Source organism: Monocercomonoides exilis (genome assembly GCF_001643675.1).
Source record: "Monocercomonoides exilis strain PA203 chromosome Unknown scaffold17-1647472, whole genome shotgun sequence".
Classification (NCBI taxonomy): domain Eukaryota; phylum Preaxostyla; order Oxymonadida; family Polymastigidae; genus Monocercomonoides; species Monocercomonoides exilis.
Window position 1 is genome coordinate 824,651 of NW_027150562.1, and position 25,208 is coordinate 849,858.

Below are 25,208 nucleotides of genomic sequence, written 5' to 3' on the forward strand. Positions count from 1 at the left end.
TAAAATACAAAAAACAAAAAAACAGACTTCGTTTCGAAGGTGATTGAGGAGGCTTTCTTGATGGAGTGATATCAAATGAAGTGCTTGAACTGTTTTGCTTGGTGTGATTGTAACTGCCTTTTGTGCATTCGAATCCGTAATTCTGAAGTTGTGAAAAACTGTTCTCTTGGCAGACACATTTCAGAAGCGCAACTTTAGTATGTGGATTATTTTCTCAATTGTATACTGAAGCCAAGCGAAAAATTGGATAATTAGCTTTTTCTACCAAATAAAAGAAAAAGTGAAAATAACTCTCACAAATAAAAAAGAAAAACTGAATTGCGTACCAGCAAATATTTCTTGAATCTTTGAACCAAGTTTTTTCCCAATGTTTGTGTGCATAAACATGAAATTGGAGCATACTGACTGTATCATTTCCAGAATTTTCGTTCAATTCGTTCCATATGAAAGAGCATTTTACACTTTTCAGAGGATTTGATTAATGGGTGATTTTTTTTGACATCATAAAAAAATTCCGACGTTTGATCATAAAAAATTTTCATAATGGGTCGGGTTAAATCGAAAATATTTTTGTTTAATTATGCAAAATATAGTTTAATATATTGTTAATATAATTTATTTGTTGATTATAATTTGTTTTCAACTGTTTTTGTTACATATTTAATAAAAAATTTGAAAAATTATTCAAAAAAATTGAAACTTAAATTAACTGAGCAAAACATAAGTTATCTTGCTTGAAAAGCATGATAATGATTGTTTCAAAACTCGATAAATCAATTTCTTTAATGAAAATTTTAAAATAATGTTATTGAAAAGAAATTTAGAAATTGAAATTGAAGATCTTAAAACATCTATTGAAAACGAATAATTTTCATTAACACATATAGAAAAATATGATGGAAACACATAATATTTGTCGAATAAACTATTGTTTATTGTTTATAATTGTTTTTAAATTAATAATTCTTGAAATTTGTAATTCAAATTAATTGATCAAAGCTATTGAAAAAAATTATAAAGAAATAATGAACAAACAAATAGAAATACAAATATTTCTGTGTCAGATACTACAAAATATTTTGATGAACAGCTGGCTTTGTTTTTTTAACTATTCTCCACCTCTAAGGAATCGCCTTCCTTGTTCGCCGAGTCCCACTTTCATTGTTTCTCTTTCAGCTGATCCACTTTTCGCTCAATGATTCTTTTCAATACGAACTTCCCAATCACACCTTTCATATGTGACTGCGGAGGCAGCAAAAAGGGAGTGTGTATCTGGATCATTGCACTTTCGCCTCAGCATCCTAGTCACAGCCATTTATCCTCATCGATTCTCCATCCACTTTTGCCAAACTCGCATTCCTCTTGCTTTCATCCCTTTGAAGTGTTTAAGCTTCTCTCATTTGCTGAATTCTATAAACCCAGAGCAGAATTCGTATTGAAATCTACCAACTTCACAAACATTATGCTCTCATAAGTCTGGCGATATCCAGCTTGCGCTTGTCAGCGGTGTGAGTGAGGAGTTGCAATGTTGTGCATCTACTTCAACCTCACACCTCCACTTTATCATCTTCTGCCGTTCCAAGCTGATATTCTGCTGACAAAATTTATGCTTCTCTATCTGCCAGTTCGGCTCCACGCTTGTCCACCTGGGATCCATCTCCACAGCCGTACTACACATCAACCACCAGAGTTTCCTTTCCAACATTCGAATTAAATCTGTTTAGAAAAATCTTGTTCTTGTTGGCTTTCCCTCTGCCAGCTCGCTGATGTTCATTTCTCAATTTCTGTCACATCTTTTCACATTATTCAAACTCTTTTGCACGGTCTTCCCTATTCTCCATCCTTTTCTGATCTCTTGCTTTTATCTCCTGACTCTTTTCTCCAATTGAGATGCATCTGAACCTCAACTCCAAGCTCCGTTGTTTTCGAAGAGAAAATCTGCTCCTCTTTAAACCCACTCTTTGTGCTCTTCCCGATTTATGCAACTTTTTCTCCAACAGCAATCTCTCTTCCCTCATAATATTTTCAATCATATTCCAGTTCGACAATGATAAAAAACTCCGTCTTGTATCTTATCATCACAGATCTCGCCATTGAAACTTGAAACATAGTTCATCTTTTTTATCTCTTCAATTCTCTCTTTTCTTCTTTTCTCTCAGGGAAATCAACTCGAAAGTTTCTTCATCATCAGCGTATCCTTTTTTTGTTTCTAACCTCCTCATCATTTTTCTTTTCTTTCTTCTTCTTCTTCTTTTGTTGTTTATTTGAAGAAGAAAAGTTTTCTGAATTGATTCCTTATCCTTCATATGCTGTTAAATTGTGCCTTTACTGGGTAACACATCCGCAAAGCTTTCAACTTGAACAGCCTGCCGATCAAAAGATAGATCATCTCGAATCAACAGAGCCTTTATCATCCAAACAACATGAGACTATTCCAAATGCTGCTTCATTTGCACCTTCATCTGCATCGCTCCGCTTTTGAAATTCGATTTTCTTCTTTCAATCCTCATCTTTTTCAGAAGCGAAAAAAAATGCTTCTTTCTTCATCTCGGCCGACTTCAGTGTCATCCTCAACTTGTCAAAGAGCTTTTTTCACTCTCTTTCCGAGTTCTCCTTCTCTTTCTCCAGCAGCTCCTCTTCCTTCTGCATCTTCTCCATTTTCTGATGCATCGCTTTCTCTTCCTCACATCGATCGATTCGACTAGGAATGGCTGACTATTTTTGATCAGGAAAACAAAGTGGGCGAAGGAACAGGATGCCTCATTTGATGGGCTGGGGATGAGGTGAAGGTGGAAGATGAAAAGAAGATCACTTTGAATGAGGAGGAGAAAGTGTTTGTTGTTAAAAATGCGATGAATTTGCAACCTGTTTTTGAATGATGTAATTAATGTTTTCAGAGAAGAAGGAGATGATAAAGATCAGAAAGAAGAAGAAGAAGAGATAAAAATGATGTGGTTTGCTGGAGTGCCGACTGTTGAGTCTGATTTGTTCTAATGAAAGTCTTGTTTATGGCATTTTGCGGATAAAAAAATATATTATCATTTTTTCCTTTTTTCTATCTCTTTATTCTCTCAGCTTCCTTTCTTTCATTCAACTCAGTCATTCGTTTTAACTTTTTTCTAATCCATCAAATACCCCTTTCTCTCCTTTTTTGTTTCTTTCTTTTCAAATCACTTGTGATCTTCAAGTGCAACGTCCGAAAGAAATCTGAGAGGAAGATGAAGAAAAGGTTGATGATTGAGAAACATATGGGTCAAATGCTCTGTTTGTTGTTGTATTATTTGAGCCAATAAAATAACCTTCGTCTTCTTGAAACAGAACCACACTATCTTTGCTGCATTTCTTCCTATAAGCTGCCATTTTTATGTTTCATCCTTTCGATCACTGAAAAACTACTTATTTCTTCGAAAAGTGAAAGCTGATAACGATTCAGAAACCACTAAAGATGTTTCATGAGCTCCTGTTTATCTTCAAATCCTATTTCGATGATTCAAACTCAATCCCATTCAGCTTGCTTTTCCTTCTTTCTTCATCGTCTTTGTCCTCCACAGAATATTGCACGTCCACAATTCTGTTCCTTCTCGTTGTCTTTGACCCTGTCACTTCAACTTCCAACATTTGTGAAATTGAACTCAAAATCTCTTCGTTTGCAACAACTTTTTCAGCCAGCTGCCATTCTTTGAAGGAGCGAATATCAAAAGATGTTCTGTTTCCATTTAATGTCTCCAAATAGATCAAATGATGAACATTGCTTTTTGATGTAACATCTTTTCCAATTTTTTAAGAATTTATGTGTTCAATTCTTTTTTCACTTCCTATTCATCTTTCATCGCCTTCTGAGCTGATTAAGACCCTCTCTCCTCTCCTCCAGCTTCTTTTCCACATGCACACTGATCTTTTCTCTCCTCTTCCTTTTCCTGCTCTGAGCTGCCTCTGTCAACTTTCGCTTCATTTCCCATTAATTCTGATCCAAAAGTGGGATGATGTCTGCATGCTGGTTGAACCAAGCTGCCTCCACACTCTGCTGCCTATTCCTTTTCACGCTCTGCCTCTAGGTCATCCAACAGAATGCCATGTTGTTCTTCTGGAATTGTTGCAGTTTTCTTTCACTGTCTTCAACTCGTAATCATTGAATTGAGACTTCGGCTTTTTTTCTTCCTGTATTTGTTCTCATTTATGAATATGATTCTCTTCTCATAATCCCCTCTTCACTCTACCGTTCTCCTTAATTCTCTTGCACTTTCTGCCTCTGCTCCTTATAGAACTCTCTCATCATTTTCTCTCTCCATTTTCTCGAAAGAATCATCTTGCTCATCAGCATTTTGCTCCTTTTCGCTTCCATCTCCACCAACTTTCAGTTCAGCTTTATCCTTATTTCCCGTGTATTCTTCCACTTTCTGCTCATCTTCATCTTTCTTGCTCTGTCTGCGGAACATATGCAATACTTAATACAATTCTTTTCTTAACTTTTCAATCATTCTCACAATGCTTTTGTTCTGTGACATTTCATATTTCCGATACACTTCCTAATGAAGTGAAATATTGATAATTTAATAATAATTTCATATCACACATTAACAGCAATACAATAATTGAATTTTGAGTATTTTGTGAATAATTAATAAAAACAAACTTTGTCAAAAATGAACAACAATTATCAAACACACATTGAATAGTCTTTCTGTTTGCATCAGCAAAAATTGTCTATGTGCCAAACAAAATTACCAGTTTCTAAACAAATAGGTCAAAATTCTTTTATTAATGAAAAATAACAACGATTTGTTCCAAACCTTTTATACAGCTTTGTCGTTATATGTCAAACGTTTTCACATATTAAATATATAGAATAACTGTAGAATAATAAGAAAAATCTTCGAAGACAGTGCATGGGAAACAATTCATTTCACACAACACTTCATCCCAAATAAAAAATATGTTAAAAAACAAATTATTACCAACTTTTTCCACTAACAGATTTTCAAAAAAAGCATCAAACATGTTTATTATTGTTATTTATTTACATTGAGCAAAATAGATCATGGTATTCTTAATGGCGCCATTAATAATAATTTGTATTTTTTATGATCAAAAATTTCAAAAATTTTTCAAAATTTTTTATTTTTGTTTCATTTAATTTGTGAATATTATTGCTTTATTAATGCAAACATGTCATCCGAAATTGGTTTTTTATTATTTATTATTTAAATATAGGTGAAAATATATTTTTTTTATTTTTCATTGAATTTTCATTTCAAATGAGAAAAATTTCTTTGAAAAATTAAACATTCAAAAATGTTTTGTTTTTGAACGAACTTGTTTATTATTATTGTTCTATTCAATAAATAACTGTTTTGATATCAATATATTCATTGTTGAGTAACAACAATGGTTGATGAATATTCAGTAATGAGAGAAACATAAAAATAAATTCATTGCTAATTCGATAACAATCATAAAACAAAATAACACACAAATAACATTAGCACTTCATTGTATTAATCATCATAAAAATAGAAAACAACATATATATTTCTTTTCTTGTCGCATCACTTTCAAAGGAATATATTTTTACTATATCATCATTAAAACATTTCCCGACAGTCAAATAAATATCAATTCATATGAACAATAAAAGATTCAATAAAAAGCATAATAATATCAACACATACATGGAACCCTTGGTGGAAAACCCGGGAGGTCGTGGAAAACCCGGTAGTTAAAAACATTCTGTAACGTCAATTTCTTTCTTCATTCTGGAACAACAATCTTTTATAATTCCTTTTGGATTACGTTCTTTAAATTTTTGAGTTTATAAAAAGAGAAAACGAACAGATATAACATATTAATTATTTCATTCTACTGATAAAAAATGCTTGAAATGTTAAGATTGATAAAAGAACAAATCTCAGAAAAAATTGAACTTTTACGTTTCATTTTTAAAATTGAAAAAAACAGTTATTATTTATCAGTTTTTTTCGTCCTCTGAACATGAATCATCGTCAATAATTCTCCTTTTGAGCGAACTCCGCTTGGATCTGGAATCCTTTGATTCATTTTCTTCGCTATTGAACACACAACTTATTTCATTTCCGTACATAAAATCATCATCTATCTTTTTTCTTCTTTGCCTCATTATCTTTTTCTTCACACAAAGTGGTTCATTAATCACTTTCTGTTCTTCTTTTTCAACTTCTTTGAAAACAGAACAGTTTTCTTTAATTTTTTCTTGTATCCTCATTTCAGTTCCATGCATTTCATCACATTTCTCCTTCATTTGGCGATTTTCTTTTGGAGAAAATTCTTTGAATAAGCTTTTCTTCATGTTTTGAGAGGACAAATTTGATGACGTCGATTTTTCTGAAGATAATGGAGCATCACGCACTCGATGCAACACAGGTGCAGCAGCCACAGGATATACACCTGCATTTAGGAAGGCTGTTTTCACAACGGAAGGAGATGTAGCTGCTGACAAAGCTTCCGGCAAAACGTCTGCCAAGGCTTTTCTGAACGAAGAAGTTGAGAAATTTACTGGTCTCACGAAAGAGTTTTGTAGCACTTGTTTCAATCTAGCAAAAACACAATTGTCACAGGGCTGGAGGAGGTGTGTCATATTTGGGGGAAAATATTCGATGATCACATTGTTCTGTTCTGCAAACTTTTTGACTACTGAATTATGGTGCGTTCGATGGTTATCCAAAACGATTAGTGCTTTCTTTGATGTTGATGATTTTCGTTTTTCAGCTATCACAGGAATCCACTCCTTTATCATTATTTGTTGAAATATTTCCGTTGAAATCCATCCGGATGTGGATCCTAAATAATTCACGTTGAACGAAGATAGAAATGAAAATACAGAAGGTTTCTTTTTTCGTGGATATATTAAAAAGAATGGCAGATGTGACCCATCTGCACAAATGCAAACACAAATTGTTGCATTTTCAGTTTTCGGCAAAGATGATGGAGCAGGAGGTGATTGATTTTTTAAACAAATGACAAGTTTTGTGGTTCCATCACCAACTCGGATGGAAGATTCGTCGAAATTGTAGATATCTGTCGAATTAATTTCATTTGCTGTGATTATGGCAGACAACTTTTCGAACCACACACGTATTGTTTCTGGGGATTGCGCACAAATCTTTGCTATTTCCATTGGCCTTGATATAGAAGCTTTCAAAATGGAGCTTCTTTTAATAAGATCATATGAATATTTTGAATTAACTTTCTTTTTTTCTTCTTCGTTCTCTGCTTCAGAATCGATCACTTCTTGAATCTAAATAATCAAAATAATTAATTAATAAAATAGAAAAGTCTGTAAACCATCGATTGTATGTCCTTTAGTCGAATAATTTTTTGTTCAGACAATAAAGCTATTGTTTGATTCTCCACCTTTTCAAGTTGATTTTTGGTTATTATTGTTGGCCGTCCAGCTTTTCCGACTTCACGCTTTGCTTTGATAGCAGCTATCCCTCTTGCCCATGCTCCGTTGGATATTGCATGTGACCCCACGGCAACCTTCCACGATAAAGGATATTTCTTCTTTATTTCGAAAACTTTCAGCGAAGGTGATGAAAATTGACGATATTCGGAAGTTGCTAATAGTCGATGAAGAGAATTTGAAGATAATTTTTCTGATGATTCCATCATTATGTTTTTGATCAAAAATTGAATTGATCGTATTGCAAAGTCTGAAAAAAATGGAAAGCTAAATATTTGACAATTTTTTTGTATAAATCCATCTTTCAAATTAATATCAGGTTTTTTCTTAATATTATTGTTATTCTTTTTCGTGGTTTTTGATTTTTCTTCAGACGAATTCTTAACTCAAAGCATACATCTGTAACAAAAAATATTGAAACAGAATCTCAAATATTACAGGAACAAGGCATTAACGAATATTAAATTTCATTTTCAAATCGAACAAACGTGTATTTTCTTTTTTGAAACGGTTTTGAAAAACACAAACTACCGGCTTTTCCACAAACTCCCGCATTTTCCACCAAGGGTATCACAGTCAATTTGAAACACAAAAGAATACAAATACTTTAGGTACAAAAACAAACTTGACTGTTTATCCTTTGTTTTCCACCCACTCTCCCCTATCTGATATAACTCTTGTCCTAACTCAAAAAGATCAAATTCAACAGAGAAAAAAGGCAGACACAGTGATGAAACATCACTTCACACCCTCAGCTATTCTCCTTTCCTAAAATCAAATCCAAAAATCATTGAAACTCTTCACAACACCCATCAAAAAATGAATCTCTATTTAGACATATATAAATAAATTTCGGGACTATTACAAAGTGAAAATAGTGACATTATTGGGACAGAAACAGTAAGAAAACAATCGGATTCTAACTGTTGTGCACCTGGGAGGCTGTTCGTCGTATCCAGGTCCGGATAAAGCAGCCCGAAGGCTGCAATATCAAATACGAACAGTCATGTCCAGCACCCTTCCGATAGAGTGCCAGCTAAGCATACACAACAACTAGTTTCTTAAAAAGGGACACCATTAATACAATTTTGAGATTCATTAATAGAAGAAGAGTCAAGAAGAAGTTCAAATCTCCTTGAAAGAAGATCTTGAGAAGATTGAGAAAGAAGAGAAGAGTTAGATGATGTAATATCAGAGTGAAATGACTTTCTTGAACGTTGAACTTTTTCTTTCATTGTTGAAGATTCGAGGGCAATTAGAGAGCGTTGAGGGAGATATCCAACAGCAGATGCGCAGACAACTGAGCCCTTGCGCTCAAAGTATAAATAGTCCTTCATGTGAGGGAGTGACAGTGATGGCCATGAAATTTGCTGAGATGGTACATATTCTTCAAAGTACCTCTCATAAACACACTCCTTGATAGATGTTGACGATCGAAAGTTGTTTGATGAGGATGATTCAAAAATTTTCAATTGCGAAGATGATGAAACAGATGTTGAAACATTCATATTGTTTTCGAAGAAGTTGATTAAGTCATGAAGTGTAGTGATGTGTTCAGTAGAAAGATTGTTGTCGATTGCATTAACTAATGCACCAAATTCACTATCACAAATATTTTTTCCATGATGCTCAGCGAAGAAATTGAGTTGTGTTTTTTTCTTTTTGAGAAGTTTCGTTTGTTTGGAGAGGATGAAGTGAAAAAGGAAGCGATTTCGGTTGTGTGGACCTGAAACGTAGAAGAACTTGAAAGTGTGAGTGTCTGAGAAGAAGTGTCTTTTGATCACAGATTCCAGACACTCAATAACAAATCTGTGATCATTTGAGAGGCAGTCGGAGAAGAAGTTGAAAGTTCTTTTTATTTGTTGATTTTTTTTTTTTAAGAAGTGAAATGACAGTAAACTGAGAAACCTGTTGATAATTGAAGAATTCTTGTTGAAGTTGGTTCTTTCTGATGGGGAGTTTCCATTTCTCTTTGAAGTCGAAACCGAAGACTGCTTCTCCCTCTTTCAGATTATTAACTGTTGATTGATTATGTTTTCGTTGCATTTCTGCAACAAGACGATGTTGACGAAGTAATTAAAGTGTATGAAACTCGGCAGAAGAAAGTCCATTTTTGTTTTGATAAGATTTCAATTTATTTTCTAAATCGCTCAGCTTTTCGCACATTTCACAAAGGTCAGTTTGTCTTTTTGCTTTAGAGAAGTTGGTTGTGAGTTTGTAGAAGTGAGATAATGAAACTTTGATGTTTGTTTCATCTGTAAACTCTTTCCATAATTTCGTCTTGGGCTTGAAGATTAATCTCTTTTCGTTAAGAGAAAAGATGCCCGTTTTCTTTCGTTTTTCTTTCAGTGCTTCCAATCCATAGTCAGTTGTTATTGATGAAGAAAGATGTGGAATGGAAGAAGTATGATGCGGTGGAGTGATAAACGATGATGATGAAGTTGTATCTGTGTTTTTGTTGTTGATATTTAAAGATTGAGAAGAGGAGGAAGAAATAGAGGAACCTCCAAATTGAATAGTTGGATGCGTAGATAGTGAGTTATCTTTAATGTAAAATGATAGCGAAGGAGTGTACCCCTGGGTGTAAAGATCTTTCCAGGACTTAGCCCAATTGTCACTATCAAATTCATTAATATCATCATCGTTACAGGTGATCCACATCTTTCTAATTCCTTTCTTTCTTTCCACAACAGCAATGTAATGACCATTACTGTTATCAAACTGTTTGTGAAGAACTTGACCAATGAAATGATAGAACGTTGTTTCTTTGTTGTGTTTGTGAAATGTTGAATCTTTTTCATTTGCAAATCCTTTGCAAAATGAACGTTTGTTCGACATGTCAGTCTCGATTAATAGTGTTCTTGAAGGAGCAGAACTAGCAAGATCAGTACATTCATGGGAGAGGGCTAGTACCTCTGGAAATGAAATCATTTCCTCCCACCTAGCAGTGCAGCATTTTTCTTTGCTCTCTTCACAATACACACTATTTTTTCTGTCTAGTATTTCAGTTGAAAACAAAGAAGATAAACCATTGTGAGTTGATGAAGAATTGATGATTATGCTATTGTCGATGTTGTCGATATGTGATGTGAGTTATTGACATTTTAAACATTTGAAATGAGAAATCAAAACAGGACAAAAGCAATCTTTCTTTATCAATCCATCTTTTTCAAAAAGTTTGTAAAGATTATCTAATGCTTCTGACACATTCTGCTGCTGCTTGCTTCCGTATCTGCAAAATTTTTCCCACATGCTTACAATTGATGGGATCCATGAATGCACTTTTTTTCCATCTTTGAGGATTTGATTGCAAATACTCATCATTTGATATGATAATGTTTGTTTTGAGCGTGTTTTAGAAATGATTGATGGTTTTTGTGAAGTGATTGAAGAAAAACACTGAAGCAGAGATGCAAGATAACATGTGTTACCAAGATTTGCCAACCCTTTTACTGTTTTTGATGGAGTATTTGATATGGGTTTTAAAACATCAACTGTTGACTGGGATGAAGAAGAAATAAATGAATCAATATTTGTTGAATAATCTCTTGAAATGGGATGTGAATTTTTTGATTGTGTTGAAGTGTTGTTCTTTTTTGTGAATAATGAGAAAAGATTTTGGTACGCATAAAAAGGAATAAGAGTGGGTGAAGTTACATATTCCATTAGTTGACCACTGATCCACATATTTTCGTTGCTGAAGGATGATGAAACTTTGTCTGTTGGAGGAGTATTTATTGTTTCTTTATTTTTGTTTCTAATTGATGATGAAGATGATTCATGTTCAGAGGACGAAAAAAACTGATAAATAATAACTGTTTTTTTCAATTTTAAAAATGAAACGTAAAAGTTCAATTTTTTCTGAGATTTGTTCTTTTATCAATCTTAACATTTCAAGCATTTTTTATCAGTAGAATGAAATAATTAATATGTTATATCTGTTCGTTTTCTCTTTTTATAAACTCAAAAATTTAAAGAACGTAATCCAAAAGGAATTATAAAAGATTGTTGTTCCAGAATGAAGAAAGAAATTGACGTTACAGAATGTTTTTAACTACCGGGTTTTCCACGACCTCCCGGGTTTTCCACCAAGGGTTCCATGTATGTGTTGATATTATTATGCTTTTTATTGAATCTTTTATTGTTCATATGAATTGATATTTATTTGACTGTCGGGAAATGTTTTAATGATGATATAGTAAAAATATATTCCTTTGAAAGTGATGCGACAAGAAAAGAAATATATATGTTGTTTTCTATTTTTATGATGATTAATACAATGAAGTGCTAATGTTATTTGTGTGTTATTTTGTTTTATGATTGTTATCGAATTAGCAATGAATTTATTTTTATGTTTCTCTCATTACTGAATATTCATCAACCATTGTTGTTACTCAACAATGAATATATTGATATCAAAACAGTTATTTATTGAATAGAACAATAATAATAAACAAGTTCGTTCAAAAACAAAACATTTTTGAATGTTTAATTTTTCAAAGAAATTTTTCTCATTTGAAATGAAAATTCAATGAAAAATAAAAAAAATATATTTTCACCTATATTTAAATAATAAATAATAAAAAACCAATTTCGGATGACATGTTTGCATTAATAAAGCAATAATATTCACAAATTAAATGAAACAAAAATAAAAAATTTTGAAAAATTTTTGAAATTTTTGATCATAAAAAATACAAATTATTATTAATGGCGCCATTAAGAATACCATGATCTATTTTGCTCAATGTAAATAAATAACAATAATAAACATGTTTGATGCTTTTTTTGAAAATCTGTTAGTGGAAAAAGTTGGTAATAATTTGTTTTTTAACATATTTTTTATTTGGGATGAAGTGTTGTGTGAAATGAATTGTTTCCCATGCACTGTCTTCGAAGATTTTTCTTATTATTCTACAGTTATTCTATATATTTAATATGTGAAAACGTTTGACATATAACGACAAAGCTGTATAAAAGGTTTGGAACAAATCGTTGTTATTTTTCATTAATAAAAGAATTTTGACCTATTTGTTTAGAAACTGGTAATTTTGTTTGGCACATAGACAATTTTTGATGAAACAAACAGAAAGACTATTCAATGTGACTTTGATAACTGTTGTTCATTTTTGACAAAGTTGATTTTTATTATTAATTTGCAATACATTATTAAAATGCATGTTTTTTGTTTTGAATAAAATATTGAACTATCAACTATGAACTTGCTCTTATTTTTACCAGCAAACATTCTTTAGAGGGATTTGCATGTTGATTGCAACGACCATTTTGTTTGTGTCTTCAATGGTAATCCAAAGAGCATTGACTGTCTGAACAACATAGGCTGATAAATCAGTGAGAATATTAATGTTTCCTGTATATTTGGACCCATTCAATCAATTAAAATAATCTCCACATTAAATGTTATGAAAGAGAAATTTTTCATTTAATGCGGTTTGTTATTTTTATATTTTATTGATGATTTTGCTTTTATCTCATTTCTTGTTTATCAAATTGATTTTTTCATGTCATTGTTTCAATAGATATAACCAATAAATTTCAAAATACAAGAAAATTCCGCATCTTATTATTTTTACTATCAGTTTTAATTGAGAAGGATGTGCAATGTATCTTTTCTATGTGCTCTTTCCAGCATTTCTGTTGCCATTGGAAATAGAGCAGATAAAAAAGACTGAACTGGGAACCAAATACACCGCCTTTTCTGCTACCACTGTTATCCCTGTGATACAGCTGACTGTTCATCCCCAATGCAGCCAGACTTCCTCTTTTCACGAACCACTAAACACTTCTTCTCTTCGTCATCAATGCCTTCTTCTTCTTCTTCCTTCTCAAATCTGTCATCCACAAACTGCTTTGTTGTTTCAATTATGGAAAAAGTCAAGTGCACATCGCAAAAAGCAGGAATTATCTCCTCTTTCCAATAAAAGTTCTCCTCTTTTAACCGTCACTCCATATCTTCTGTGAATAACACTTTGTTCAAACATCGCAGATCTCCTTCTCCTCCTCACTTCATACTCACTTTGCCTCAAAAAATGATTTCAGCTTCCACCAAATGCTCTCTTTCCTCAAATATCCTCAACAAATAGTACATCTTTTTTGTGTAACATCACAAGCACAAATAGAGCTGCCACGAGCAATCAATATGTGGATTCTGACAGATCTTCTTCTTTCTTCAAGTTCATCACAACACTCTTCTTCTTTGATTTCCTCCTCCTACAAAATGGACATCAATGAACAGATCGCTCTATTTTGCCCATCGCATTCAATTTCTGTAACGTCTGTAACCCGTTTCACAATCAAAAAAGTTGTTTCTTTCTAACTTTTTACTCAATTTGTACCACCACTGCTGGGCATTTCAAAAACAGGTATTTATTAACAAAAATACAACAGACAGAAAAATGGAGTCTTTTGCATCATTTTTCTTCTATAACTTACAGCAGCGTCGAATGATGAGTTTTAGAAATTATTGTTTTCATATGAGAAATCCATTAATGACGAAGAGGTTAGATAATGAAAGATAATGTCAGAGAAGGAGAGAGAAAGTGAAAAAGAAGGAAAAGAAGTTGAGAAGACTAAAGATGAAGACAAAGAGATGTTTACGAAGCAATGCAGATAAAATACCATTTTCTTCTTCTATTTCTATATCTATTTCTGCTTTATCTTCTTCTCCTTCTCTTTTTTATTGTTCTTTCTCATTCACTGGAACGGGTTCAGATACTTGCAGTTATATAGATACAGAATTTGACTCAGAACTGTCTTTTTATGATTCAATTGAGCGGACAACGTCTTATGAAGATAGAACAGAAGGAAACGGTTATGAAAATGAAGACGGTGAAAATGGCGAAGAAGGAAATGAAAAAGAAGATGATTGTTTTATCTCAACTTCTTCTTCTTCTTCTTTTGATTCTTCAACATCATCATCAAAAACAGCAGCATACAAATTCCACAAGAAAGAAAGGTAAATAACGATTCATCTTCATCTTCCTCTTCATCCGAACAGTCAAAAGTTATCTCTTTCTTCACAAGAAAGAGCCGAAAAAGAAGAAATTGACGAAAACATCGAAGACTTCAAAAGAAAACATGCGCCGCGTCTGCCGCTTCCTGTGATCCTTCCGCCACAAGAAGCAACTCTTCAGAATCCGTCTTATGTGCTTCGAAGACAAAGACAGAGAAAAAACAATCAAAATTCAACACAAACCTTTTTGACACATTCAATTGCTGGTATTGGCACAGGAACAGTCACATCTCCTTCTTCATTGCCCAATGAATCTTTTCTTGTTCTTCCTCAATCATCTCCTTCACCCTCTCCTTCATCTTCCTCTTCCTCCTCTTCATCTTCATCTTCCTCGTCTTCTCCAGCAGTCACTGACCTCTCTCTCCACCCCAAGCCGCCTCATCGTTCTGAAATTGCTATGGCTCGCTGCAAAAGAGCAATGCATCCTCTCCTCCTCCGACGCTATCTCAACCGCTGTGCGCAAGTGGCTGCTGTTTCTGGTGCCTCACGTTCTTCTTCTTCTTCCTCCTCCTCCTCCTCCTCTTCCTCTTCCTCTTCCTCCTCTTTCTCTACCTCCTTTTCTTCTTTCTTGTTGCTTCGTTCTTCTAGAAACAGATTTCCGACAAGCAAAGAGCAGGAGATGAGGAGGATGAAGCAATCGTTCGGAAGTAGAAGGAGAAGACAATATTTTGTTCTCGCACAAGATGTGTTTGATAAGCTGCAGCTGTTTGCAGAGTTTCGGATGGTGAAGCGGTATACGAAGAATCTTGAGAAAAGGAAGAAGTCGAAGGCAATGCAGATGAAGGAAAAGATGAAAATCAAAAAGTGATTTTGGAGGATTCAATGAACAACCCCAATGCGGTTGTTTGAAAAGCAAATATAATCAAACTGAAGCAGAAAAGATTACAAATACAAAAGAGTCTGTTCAAAACAACAAAAAAGGCAATACGAACAATGATGAGCCAAAACCAGAGCCTCTTTCATCTCAAGCACAACAAAAACAGCAGCAACAGAACATAACAACAATTAACTCTCCAACGCCATCACTTTCTCCGCAACCTAAACAATATACTTCAGGAAGAGGAGCCTTTGCAAAGATACACTTTACGCGAGGGAAGCGAATGGACGGCGGATGGAGAGGAGTCGGAGGGAGAGCGTTGATTGCGTACAGCCAAGAGATGGAGATGGGAAGAGGAGCTGTTGGTGCACCGACAACTCCGCTATCACCTGTTGTTGTTGGAGAAGGAGGAGAAGTGGTGACGTTGGCTGTGATGGGAATGAAGAATTTGAACAAAGAAGTGACAAGGGCGATGCAAGATGAGTTTCAGAATGAGAAATTGAAAGTGGACGATGAAGAGGCGAAAATCACGTTGATTTCATTGGAATTTGATGACCAGAGAGAAAAACTGCTTCGGCTGATGAAACAACAGGAAATTCAGAAGAAGAAAGAGAAGGAAGAGCGGGAGTGCAGGAAAATGGAGAAAATGGTGAAGAAGATATAGGAAAAGGACAAGAATCCGTTTGGCAGCATCCAAGGAATACTACAACCACACCTTGAGACCGGCACTCCGATTAACCAGAAAGAGAACAAAATGGCAAGCGAGGCGCAGCAAGAGGCGAAAGAAAGCCAAACGCCAATTTTGACAAGAGAGCGGAAATTGGACTGCATGCTGAATGATTTAGCGAATTCTGACTTAGAAGGTTTGAGCGATGAACTGGATGTGCCTTGCCGTTATGTACGTATCAAAAGCGAGGAAAATGGGTAATTTGTGTGGAATATACGGAAAATGCCTGTTTATGCAGCAGTCAACGCGAGGCAGACAAGAACGCGGTTGGATCTGATGAGTGCGCTAATGAGCGGTTTGAGACAGAGCAGGGCGGAGCTGCGATAAGGAAAGTGGGATGAAGTGGCGGGGCTGGTGGCCGTGCAAAGAGGAAACAGAAGTGGCACACAAAAAGGGAAGAAAAGGAACAGGGAAAGGATCACAGCTGCTGTTTCAGATGGAGAAAGGGATAAGAACATTCAGATAGAACAGTGTGCCTGGGAAAAGAGATGAGCTGTCGTTCTCAAAATTGATATCTTTCTCCGCTTTGCTGAATTCAGTGGCGATGGATCTGATGCAAAAATACCCCGCCCTCAATTCGGTTGCGCCTTTTAATTCAGCTGCTGATCTTGCTGTAAAAACGAATATTACTCTTCATCCTCTTTCTCATTGAACTTCATCACTTATTAATTCGTCCATGTTTTTGAGCATCCAACAACCATTTACTCCTTCTCATTCATTCCCTTCTTCTTCTTCTTCTTCTTCCCAGCCTCAACGTGTTCCACAATCTTAACTCTTGCTGATTGATAACGCTCACAGAACGGCCAATAATATAGAACTTATAGACTTCTCAGAAAACTTCGATGATGCGCTGACAAATTACTCTGAGAGCAAACATGTGTGAGAGCCGTAAAAAGGGAAGGGAAGGGATAAACTGTTCAGAATGAGTCTCACTTTAAAGGGAGGGAAGAACTGGATATGCTATAATTTAACTGTTACAAATGCTGAGAGCAGAAGAGAGAAAAGGGGACAGATTTAAAGAAGAGCTGTAGAAAAACAGTTTTGTCCCTCTAAATAGGTTGCTCGTGGAGAAAAGATACAGTTGCAATTGGGGGAGATGAGAGAGATGATGGAGAGAGAGTTAAATGAAGAGGAAGCAAAAACAAAAGAAAAGGATGATCAAGAGAAAGAGGAAGATGATGATGAAAAAGGGAAAGAAATAGCGTGAACAAAAAACGAATGATGGTTGAGGCGAATTCAATGTTGATTTCCACACAGAGCAACATGAGCAGGAACTTTGGAAAAATAAGCAGTAAACAAAAGGAGAATTTAAAAATGTCGAGTTGAAATGATAGGAAACGATGTGGTGAATCGAGAAAAAAATAAAAACTGTATTTTTCATGAAGAATAAAAAGAGAAGTTTCGAGATTGAGTCAATTATTTTTATAAACTGCAGTTTCCTGAATAATACTATCTTTGTTTGCTGAATCCGTAGTACTGTTGTGTAATGCCGGAAAATTTTGTGAGGTTTCACCTCGATTAATGAAAAGCACATTTCTTTTTCTACGGAAAAATAAAAATTCACATATTTGTTGCATTTTTTAAAGTTCTTTAAATATTTCTTTCCCCTTTTATAAGCTTTGTTAAACAGGTTAAGAGTCTTTTTTTTTGACTTTTTGATGTGTTTTGTTGGTCAAACTTTATAATTTTTAGGTTCATTTTTATTTTTCTTGATCAAAAAAAACCTTTTTTACCTAAAGCATAAAAAAGGTATGTTTTTTACCAAAATAAAAAACATATACATATCACAGAAATAAAAGCAATGTTCTTATGAAAAATCAAATTTTTTCTTTGATCAATACATACCACAATAAAAATTATTTTTTCAATTTTTGATCTTTTTTATGAAGTCACAAAAAAAACACCCAAATTATTGATTTTCCTTTGTTTCAATTTTTTTGAAAAAAAAAATTCAAAAAGTTGTGTACAAAGATAATTTTGTGAATTATGGTTATTCAATAATAACAAATATTTTCTGCAATTCTGCACATTGAAATTACATAAGAATTTAAAAATTATATCAAGTATTTCGTTTTCTAATTGATTTCACAATGAACATTATCGCTCTTATATTCATAACAAAGAATGTGACAGCACAGACACAAATGAACATATAATCTGTGATGAATACACTAATTCATATGAAAAGAAAGAAATACATTAGTTGAAAAAAAAAAACCATGATCACTAAACAAAATAATACATTTCTCAGGAAGTTTGAATGATAATTTTGATCTTAATTCATTGAATGATGCTTTTTTATATTAAACCTAAAAGAGAATTTATGAGATATGGACGATGAAGAAACGCAAGGAGATAACGTTGATTGAATGGAATTACTCATTCAAGACAATAAAATATGAGATTGTTTCCAAAAAAAATTCATTAATTGAGAAGGGGAATAGAAACAAGAATGATTGGATATTGAGCTTCTTCTTCTTATTCCTCCTCTGTATTTTTTCTTGTCTTTGTCATATTTTCCAACTTGAATTCTTGAATTGATGAGAGTCATTTGCACTTCGAAAAGAAAGATATTCGAAACAAAAAAAAGAATTATTTACTCACTTTCCTTTCCCATTGTCATCACCTTTTTTATTCCTTTTGCTGCGCAACAATACAAAGCAAAAGAAAACACTTCACAACAAAATACTCAATCTCCATTTTAAATAAGTTCCACAAAATGCACAATGAGAAAAAGATAGGAAAAAGAAACACATAAAAAATGGGTATTAAACAGTTAGAAACGACTCACTTGAATGCTCAATTCAATTCTTTTTCTGGAAAAGAAAAAGAAGTTGACTATTGAATGAGAAGAAATATTTGAGAGTTTAATGAGCTGAAGAATGCAAAAAGCCGATTGGAAATTGGAGAATAGTGTGGTGAATTAATAATTTTCTTAGACTGACAGTGTGGCTTGTGGGCTGCACTTCGAGAATGTTTCCTGTATTTTCTGTTTCTGTTTATCTTTTTTCTGACATGTGGGTGATTCTTTTTGAAAAGTCGCAAATGTTAAATTTTCTAATACTTCAAAATTTTCATATTTTGCTCAAAATTATATTAACATACACTAAACTTAACTTAAATGGAATCTATTTCTTGATAATGCAATTTCAAACATTCTTGAGGAGATTTGTGAGCTGAAACAGAAATTTGAGCAAAATATGAAATTTTTGATATATTTGAAAATTAAACATTTGTGACTTTTCAAAAAGAATCACCCATGTGAATACACCAACTACGTTATCGTTACAAACAAAAATATCATCTGTTGATCCAGAAAACCATAATAAGAGTATGCTTTTGAAGTCAGTTCAATTCACAAAGTGTAAGAAGAGGAAGATGAAGAATTAACATAACCATTCTTTTGAAGGAAGAGATAATAAATATGAAGGGGAGGTGGTGACAAATATTTGTGAAAGTGATTTAAAGATTGAACGTTAATATATTTGTTTTTCCTTTTTTTGAGTTGGCCATTCGTGCAATTGATGGAGGAAGGGTTGCTTGTGTTTCCGAGGATGTGAAGGGCTGGAATGTGTGAAAAACTGGTGTGTTTGTTGTATCTTCAAGATATGAAGAGATATCATTATTATTTATTGCATAATTGGTTTTCAGTTAAATCCCTTCCTTTTTTTTAAACTCTGACCAATTTTTTGATAACAAAATTTGATATCCCCCTTTTTGAAATTATAACTTGATCTTTTGAATAAAATGTAATAGATGAGTTGTGAAATAAAAAAATTTCAAAATAATTGGGTTATTACAAAAATACCCAATAATTTTGAAATTGTCTATGGAAATTTCGAAATTTTTGGGGAATTTTGCAATTACTCAGGTAGTCATATTTATTCTGTGAAAAAATATATTATTCATTTTAATGAAGTTTTTCGAAGCATTTTATCAAAAAATACACTGCCGTTTTTTTTATTAAAATTAGTTGAAAAAACTTTTAAATTATTTTTTTGGTGATTAATAAAGATTATTCAAACAAAACCTTTCAACACTGCAGTTTTTTGATAAACAGTTGGGTTAAAATCACAATAAACGATACTCATTTCTATTTCAAATATTTTTTTGAAGGATTTATCCCAAAAAAGAAATTTGAAAATGAAATTTCTTAAAAAAAATTTCAGTGATGTATTTCAACAGCACATCATCTTTTCCACAATTTCTCTAAGTTTTTGCAACAATAAAACAGCTATTTCCCTTCATTTGTCTTCAAGTTTCAGGTGCAGCATTATTTCCTCTCACTTTTTCTTTTTTCTACTCTTCCTATTTATTTCTTGCAAAATATTTATTCCACACAATTCTTCGGATTGTGCATCATAATCATTATTGAAATAAAATAATTTATTTTCTTAGTCCTTCCAAATTTCTGTTTACTCAGATGTTCTGCTCCTTCAAAATTCATTTTTCATCGAATTGCGAAATGCCGCGTGTTGAATCCTAAAAAAGTTGCATAAACATTTATGATAAAATATATTCTAGCTCTAATATATTTGTAAGATAACATTTAGCTCTCTTTTTCGCTGTTCTCCTCTACTTCGAATAAATTGACTTTTGATAAAAATCGTCTGAATCAAAACTTTGGAAATGAAACGGATGGAAATATCTTTGCAACATATAGCACAATATAAAATGCATACATTAAAAATTTCTCATTTCCATCGAAAATATTGTTGCACCACAGCATTCCAACAATCAAAATAAACAATTTCATCTTCCATCAAACAGATATCGTTTTTGTAATACGCAACCTTTTCACTGGAAATATTTCATTTCGTCAACCTGTCCTTGTTTCAGCTTCGGAATCTCACTCCGTTGGCAGTTTCTGAGCGTTTGACATTTCTTGATCATGTTCCATAACGAATTGGAGCCACAAAAGAAAAAGGGCACAACTCGATGTGTCGTGGCTAAATGGGCATATGAAGACAATGTGATAGCAAAAGGATGGATTTATGGTGTGGGGTGATGGATTTGTGCATTGAAAATAAATAGGGTTTTGGAGGGGAAAGGAACGATAAAAAAAATTTTTTGTGGAAAAAAGGTATTTTCGTGAGATTCAAAAGGCAAAATGGATGCGTGGGAAATGGATTGGGATGGACTTTTGTGGGGTTGTTTTTTCGATTTTTGTGAGTTAGAAGGAGCGGGGGTTGTGTTTATAATTTGAGAAAAAGATTTTGATGTGGAGGAGGTGGGATAAGAGGTGAAAACAAGAAGGACAGAAGATGGGCGGAGCGAATGGAATATATTTATTGGAGGAGAGGATTAGAGATGGAAAGGAAATGGAGAGATATGGAAAAGGGATGTTATTTTTTTTCAAATGCAGGGAGAGAGAGGAGGGTTCATATGAGGCGGAGCAAGAGGGAGATTATTTGTGAGTGAGTGTTTGATAAGAAAGGGAAGTGGGGTTGAAGAAAAAAAAGTGAAAGAAAAATTTTTTCATATTTCAATACAGATATCGCATAAAATACCGGACAAGATCGATATCTCAATTACCGCAAGAAGAAAAATTCTGACAAATTTCCTCAAAATATATCTCATCTGCACAAACTGACATATCATACCAGACTTTTAAAATCGCCTCATTTGTGCTCAGTAAAAAAATTTTTATTGAAATTTTCAGAGAAATAGGATTTTGAGTTTTTCCGAAATTTCAAAAATTATTTTTTCTGAGCATAAACGAGGAAGTTTTGAAAGTTTTATTTTTCTAATGAGTTTGTATCAATGAGATATATTTTGAGGAAAATTTACAGAATTTTTCCTCTTGCGGTTGTTGTGAAATCGATCTTGTCCAGTATCTTGTGCGATGTCCGGTATTTTATGCGATATCTGTATAATCTATTTTGTGAACAGTTTGGTCGTGCCTCACATTTGCAAGGCAAGGGATAAAGGCAGAGGTGGAGGAAAACGGGAACAAGGAGTATCAGTGACAACACTTTGCGGGATGTCCTTCGATCATGGCATCCTTTTTTATCTGTCCCGAAAACATTATTCAAAAATACAAACTGAATTTTTTGTTTCACTAATTAGTTCGGAATAATGGAAATTGAGGAAAATTCCACAGAAATAAACTATCCTCATATCTTGTTTAAAACATTCAGCAACGGTGATAGCAGTTTGCACTGGTTATTCGATAATAAAATAATTTTCATTTCAAAGAAATGCTCTCCATACAACTAAGATATGCATTTCTCCGCATATCCAACAGGAAGATTTGTCTATCATTGCAGAAAATGCAAATGCAATAATTCTATTAAATAAACACTCCTTCTTTTCATACAAAAGCAAAAATTGAATTTATATAACTTACTATTTTGTTATTTCACTGAGGCATGCAGCAGCTTCAGGCCAGATCTCTTTCAGGTCTTTGCGAAATAATCAGGGGGGAGATTTATGCAATTTGCCGGAAAGCTTGTTATTCGGAATTCCACTCGAAAAAAGATAAATTAGGAGGATTTGGAAAAGTTGTCGAATTGGATGAGTGTCAGTTACGGAAAAGGAAGTTTCATAGTTGCAGATCCAAAAAGCAGGTTTGGATATTTGGAATCTAAAAGAAAAAAATCCTTTGTGAAACAAAGCATTAATTATTCCTGTGAAAAAATGAGACTCAAAACTTTGTTTGATAAAAATATCAAAAACGATGGAGAAAAAAACAACGATTCATTCAGATTGTTGGAAAACCTTTACAAATTTGCAAGAGCATGGATTTGTGCACGAAACATTTGATCATTGCAAGGAATTTAAAAATATAATAACAAACTGTCATACAAATAACATCGAAGCTGTCTGGAGTTGGTCATGAAGGTATTTGCCATCAAATGGAACAAGCTTGCATCACATTGAAGATTTCATTACTGCATTAATATTGTTAAAAAAAAAAGAAAATTTCAATCCAAAAGTTATTAGAAATTGTTTTTGAATTTTTTCCTGAGAGATCTGAGAAAACATTCGATGAAGTTTATGAAATAAGTGAAGATGAAACCGAAACAGCAACGAGCAGCATTTCATCCGTTGGAACAGAAGACACAGATGCAACAGTTTATTCGATTGAGAAAAAAACGGAAGATGATGGAGAAAAAGTTTATCGTTGGGAAAAATTTGATACAGTTTAATTCTTTGAGCTTTAATTTGTTTGTTCGAAATTTTTTATTACAAAGCTCATTGAAAATATAAAAAACCTTAATTTCATCATATATTATAAAGTGTTCGATCAAAAAGGATGCCATTATCGGAATCATGCCTTTTGCGGCAGAGACAGAAAAAGAAAGTTAGTATTATTATTATTATTATTATTATTATTATTATTATTATTATTATTATTATTATTATTATTATTATTATTATTATTATTATTATTATTATTATTATTATTATTATTATTATTATTATTATTATTATTATTATTCAAATTTGGTAAATTTATTATTCAAAATTAATAAAATTCAGTATTTTTTATTAAAATTTTTTGTGAAAAATTTGTTTTTATTTGTATATCAGAAAATATTGAAAATATAATATTTAGTAATTATTTATAAAAGGATGAGAAATTGAACCCCGATTTTTATTATTTGTGAATAAATATGAAATTTTTTGATTTTTCTGAAAAAAATCATCAACATGGAAATTGGATATTTTTCAAATGAATTAACCTCACATTGTTGGATCACACATTACTTAATCAAAATATATTATTTATATAAAAGTATATTCAGAAGATCAATAAAAACTCATGAGGAATCCTGAAAATGCTTTAATGGGATTGCTCAATTGTGAAATTTTTATTTTTTTCTGTATGTAGTATTGATGAAAATAATATACTTTGATTAAATAATGTGTGATCCAACAATGTGAGGTTAATTCATTTGAAAATTATCCGATTTCCATGTTGATGATTATTTTCTGAAAAATCAAAAAAAGTTCATGTTTATTCACAAATAAAAATAGTCGGGGTTCAATTTCTCATCCTTTCTGAGAATAATGATAAAACAAAACAATTTAACCACTTTTCGACACACGGCCAGTGATCATATTATATCAAATATTTTTTTATAAAAAATACTGAATTTTATTAATTTCGAATAATAAGTTTACCAAATTTGAATAACAAATGGTGTATATCAACAAACCCGATTATTAGATGAAATTCAAATAAGAAATTTTAATTTAAATAACTTTATTTTATTTGAATAAAGCATAACTTTATTTGAATAAGACACACTTTATTCAAATAAACTCACTTCATTTAAGAATTCTCAACTTCATTTGAGTTTCTGTTTTGTTATAATTACACTTAATATAGAATCAAGAACATCATAATTATAACTTTCTTAAAAAATTATTTTAATGTGTTATTCACCTTTGTGAAAATGTGAAAAGATAATCACTTTTTTTTTGAAATTCAATAAAATGAACATATTGATTTTGATGCATTTCAAGGAAATTCAAAATATGAAAACTGTTCGAATACATTAATCGATAACAATTTTTAATGTTTCTCTGTTTACGTAAAATTTTTGAAAACAAAAAATAATAAAAATATGGAAAGTTGAAAATACAGATATTCGATATTTGAATAACAAGACAATAGATTTTATGAAAGAGAAATCCCAGGAGCAATCAAGTTCTTTGAAAGCGGTGGATCATAACTTTTGTGTCGTAAATTGTTCATAAAAGGAGAAATATAGACAAATAGTTCAAATGCATATTTATGGAGCAGTAATGAAGAATTATCCATTAAACGTTCATGCTTGAATCATAATTAATGTTTGCAAGTTGTGTTGAATGTTTATTTTTCTGAATAATATTGAATGTGTTGTTATACGCATTTGAATATTCATGTTTTAATTAAGGCTGACAAAATGAAAATGCAGAACAAAATGATCGAGCAACAAACAGAGATATACCTTATAGTTTTGAAGAAGAAGAAATCAGTTTTTAGCAAGATGAAGAATAGTGAGGAAAGGGTTTTTTTTAAAAGAAAGAAAGACTGGTGAGAAAAAGTGTAAATACGAAAATTGAGAGCGTTCATGATTCACAAAACTTCAAATATTTATTCTGGTTGAGGGAATGCTTAAGTCGAAAGATATTTTTTATCTAAGAAAAGGAAATTAAAGAGGAAATGAGGAAATGAAGAAATAGAAATGAATTGCCCATTGTT

General features: G+C 32.6%; 4 protein-coding genes across 4 annotated transcripts; 2 read left to right on the forward strand and 2 right to left on the reverse strand.

Annotated features, from left to right (window-relative positions):
* Nucleotides 1–3,477: 3,477 nt before the first annotated feature.
* Nucleotides 3,478–3,959, reverse strand: MONOS_17449 (uncharacterized protein; the record flags this gene model as incomplete). Its single annotated transcript, XM_067870370.1, has 2 exons — nt 3,478–3,706; nt 3,892–3,959. 2 exons carry the CDS (start codon nt 3,957–3,959, stop codon nt 3,478–3,480), a joined length of 297 nt encoding a protein of 98 aa, XP_067729248.1.
* A 5,552-nt stretch (nt 3,960–9,511) lies between these two features.
* On the reverse strand, nt 9,512–10,273 carry MONOS_2532 (uncharacterized protein; the record flags this gene model as incomplete). The annotated part of the gene is made up of 1 exon (XM_067872457.1): nt 9,512–10,273. The coding sequence occupies one exon, from the start codon at nt 10,271–10,273 to the stop codon at nt 9,512–9,514; it is 762 nt and encodes a 253-aa protein (XP_067729249.1).
* Nucleotides 10,274–13,973: 3,700 nt separating this feature from the next.
* Nucleotides 13,974–15,949, forward strand: MONOS_2531 (uncharacterized protein; the record flags this gene model as incomplete). Its single annotated transcript, XM_067872456.1, has 4 exons — nt 13,974–14,047; nt 14,178–14,411; nt 14,454–15,200; nt 15,322–15,949. The coding sequence occupies 4 exons, from the start codon at nt 13,974–13,976 to the stop codon at nt 15,947–15,949; spliced, it is 1,683 nt and encodes a 560-aa protein (XP_067729250.1).
* Nucleotides 15,950–16,039: 90 nt separating this feature from the next.
* MONOS_2530 (uncharacterized protein) lies at nt 16,040–16,353 on the forward strand (the record flags this gene model as incomplete). The annotated part of the gene is made up of 2 exons (XM_067872455.1): nt 16,040–16,209; nt 16,251–16,353. The coding sequence occupies 2 exons, from the start codon at nt 16,040–16,042 to the stop codon at nt 16,351–16,353; spliced, it is 273 nt and encodes a 90-aa protein (XP_067729251.1).
* Nucleotides 16,354–25,208: the final 8,855 nt, after the last annotated feature.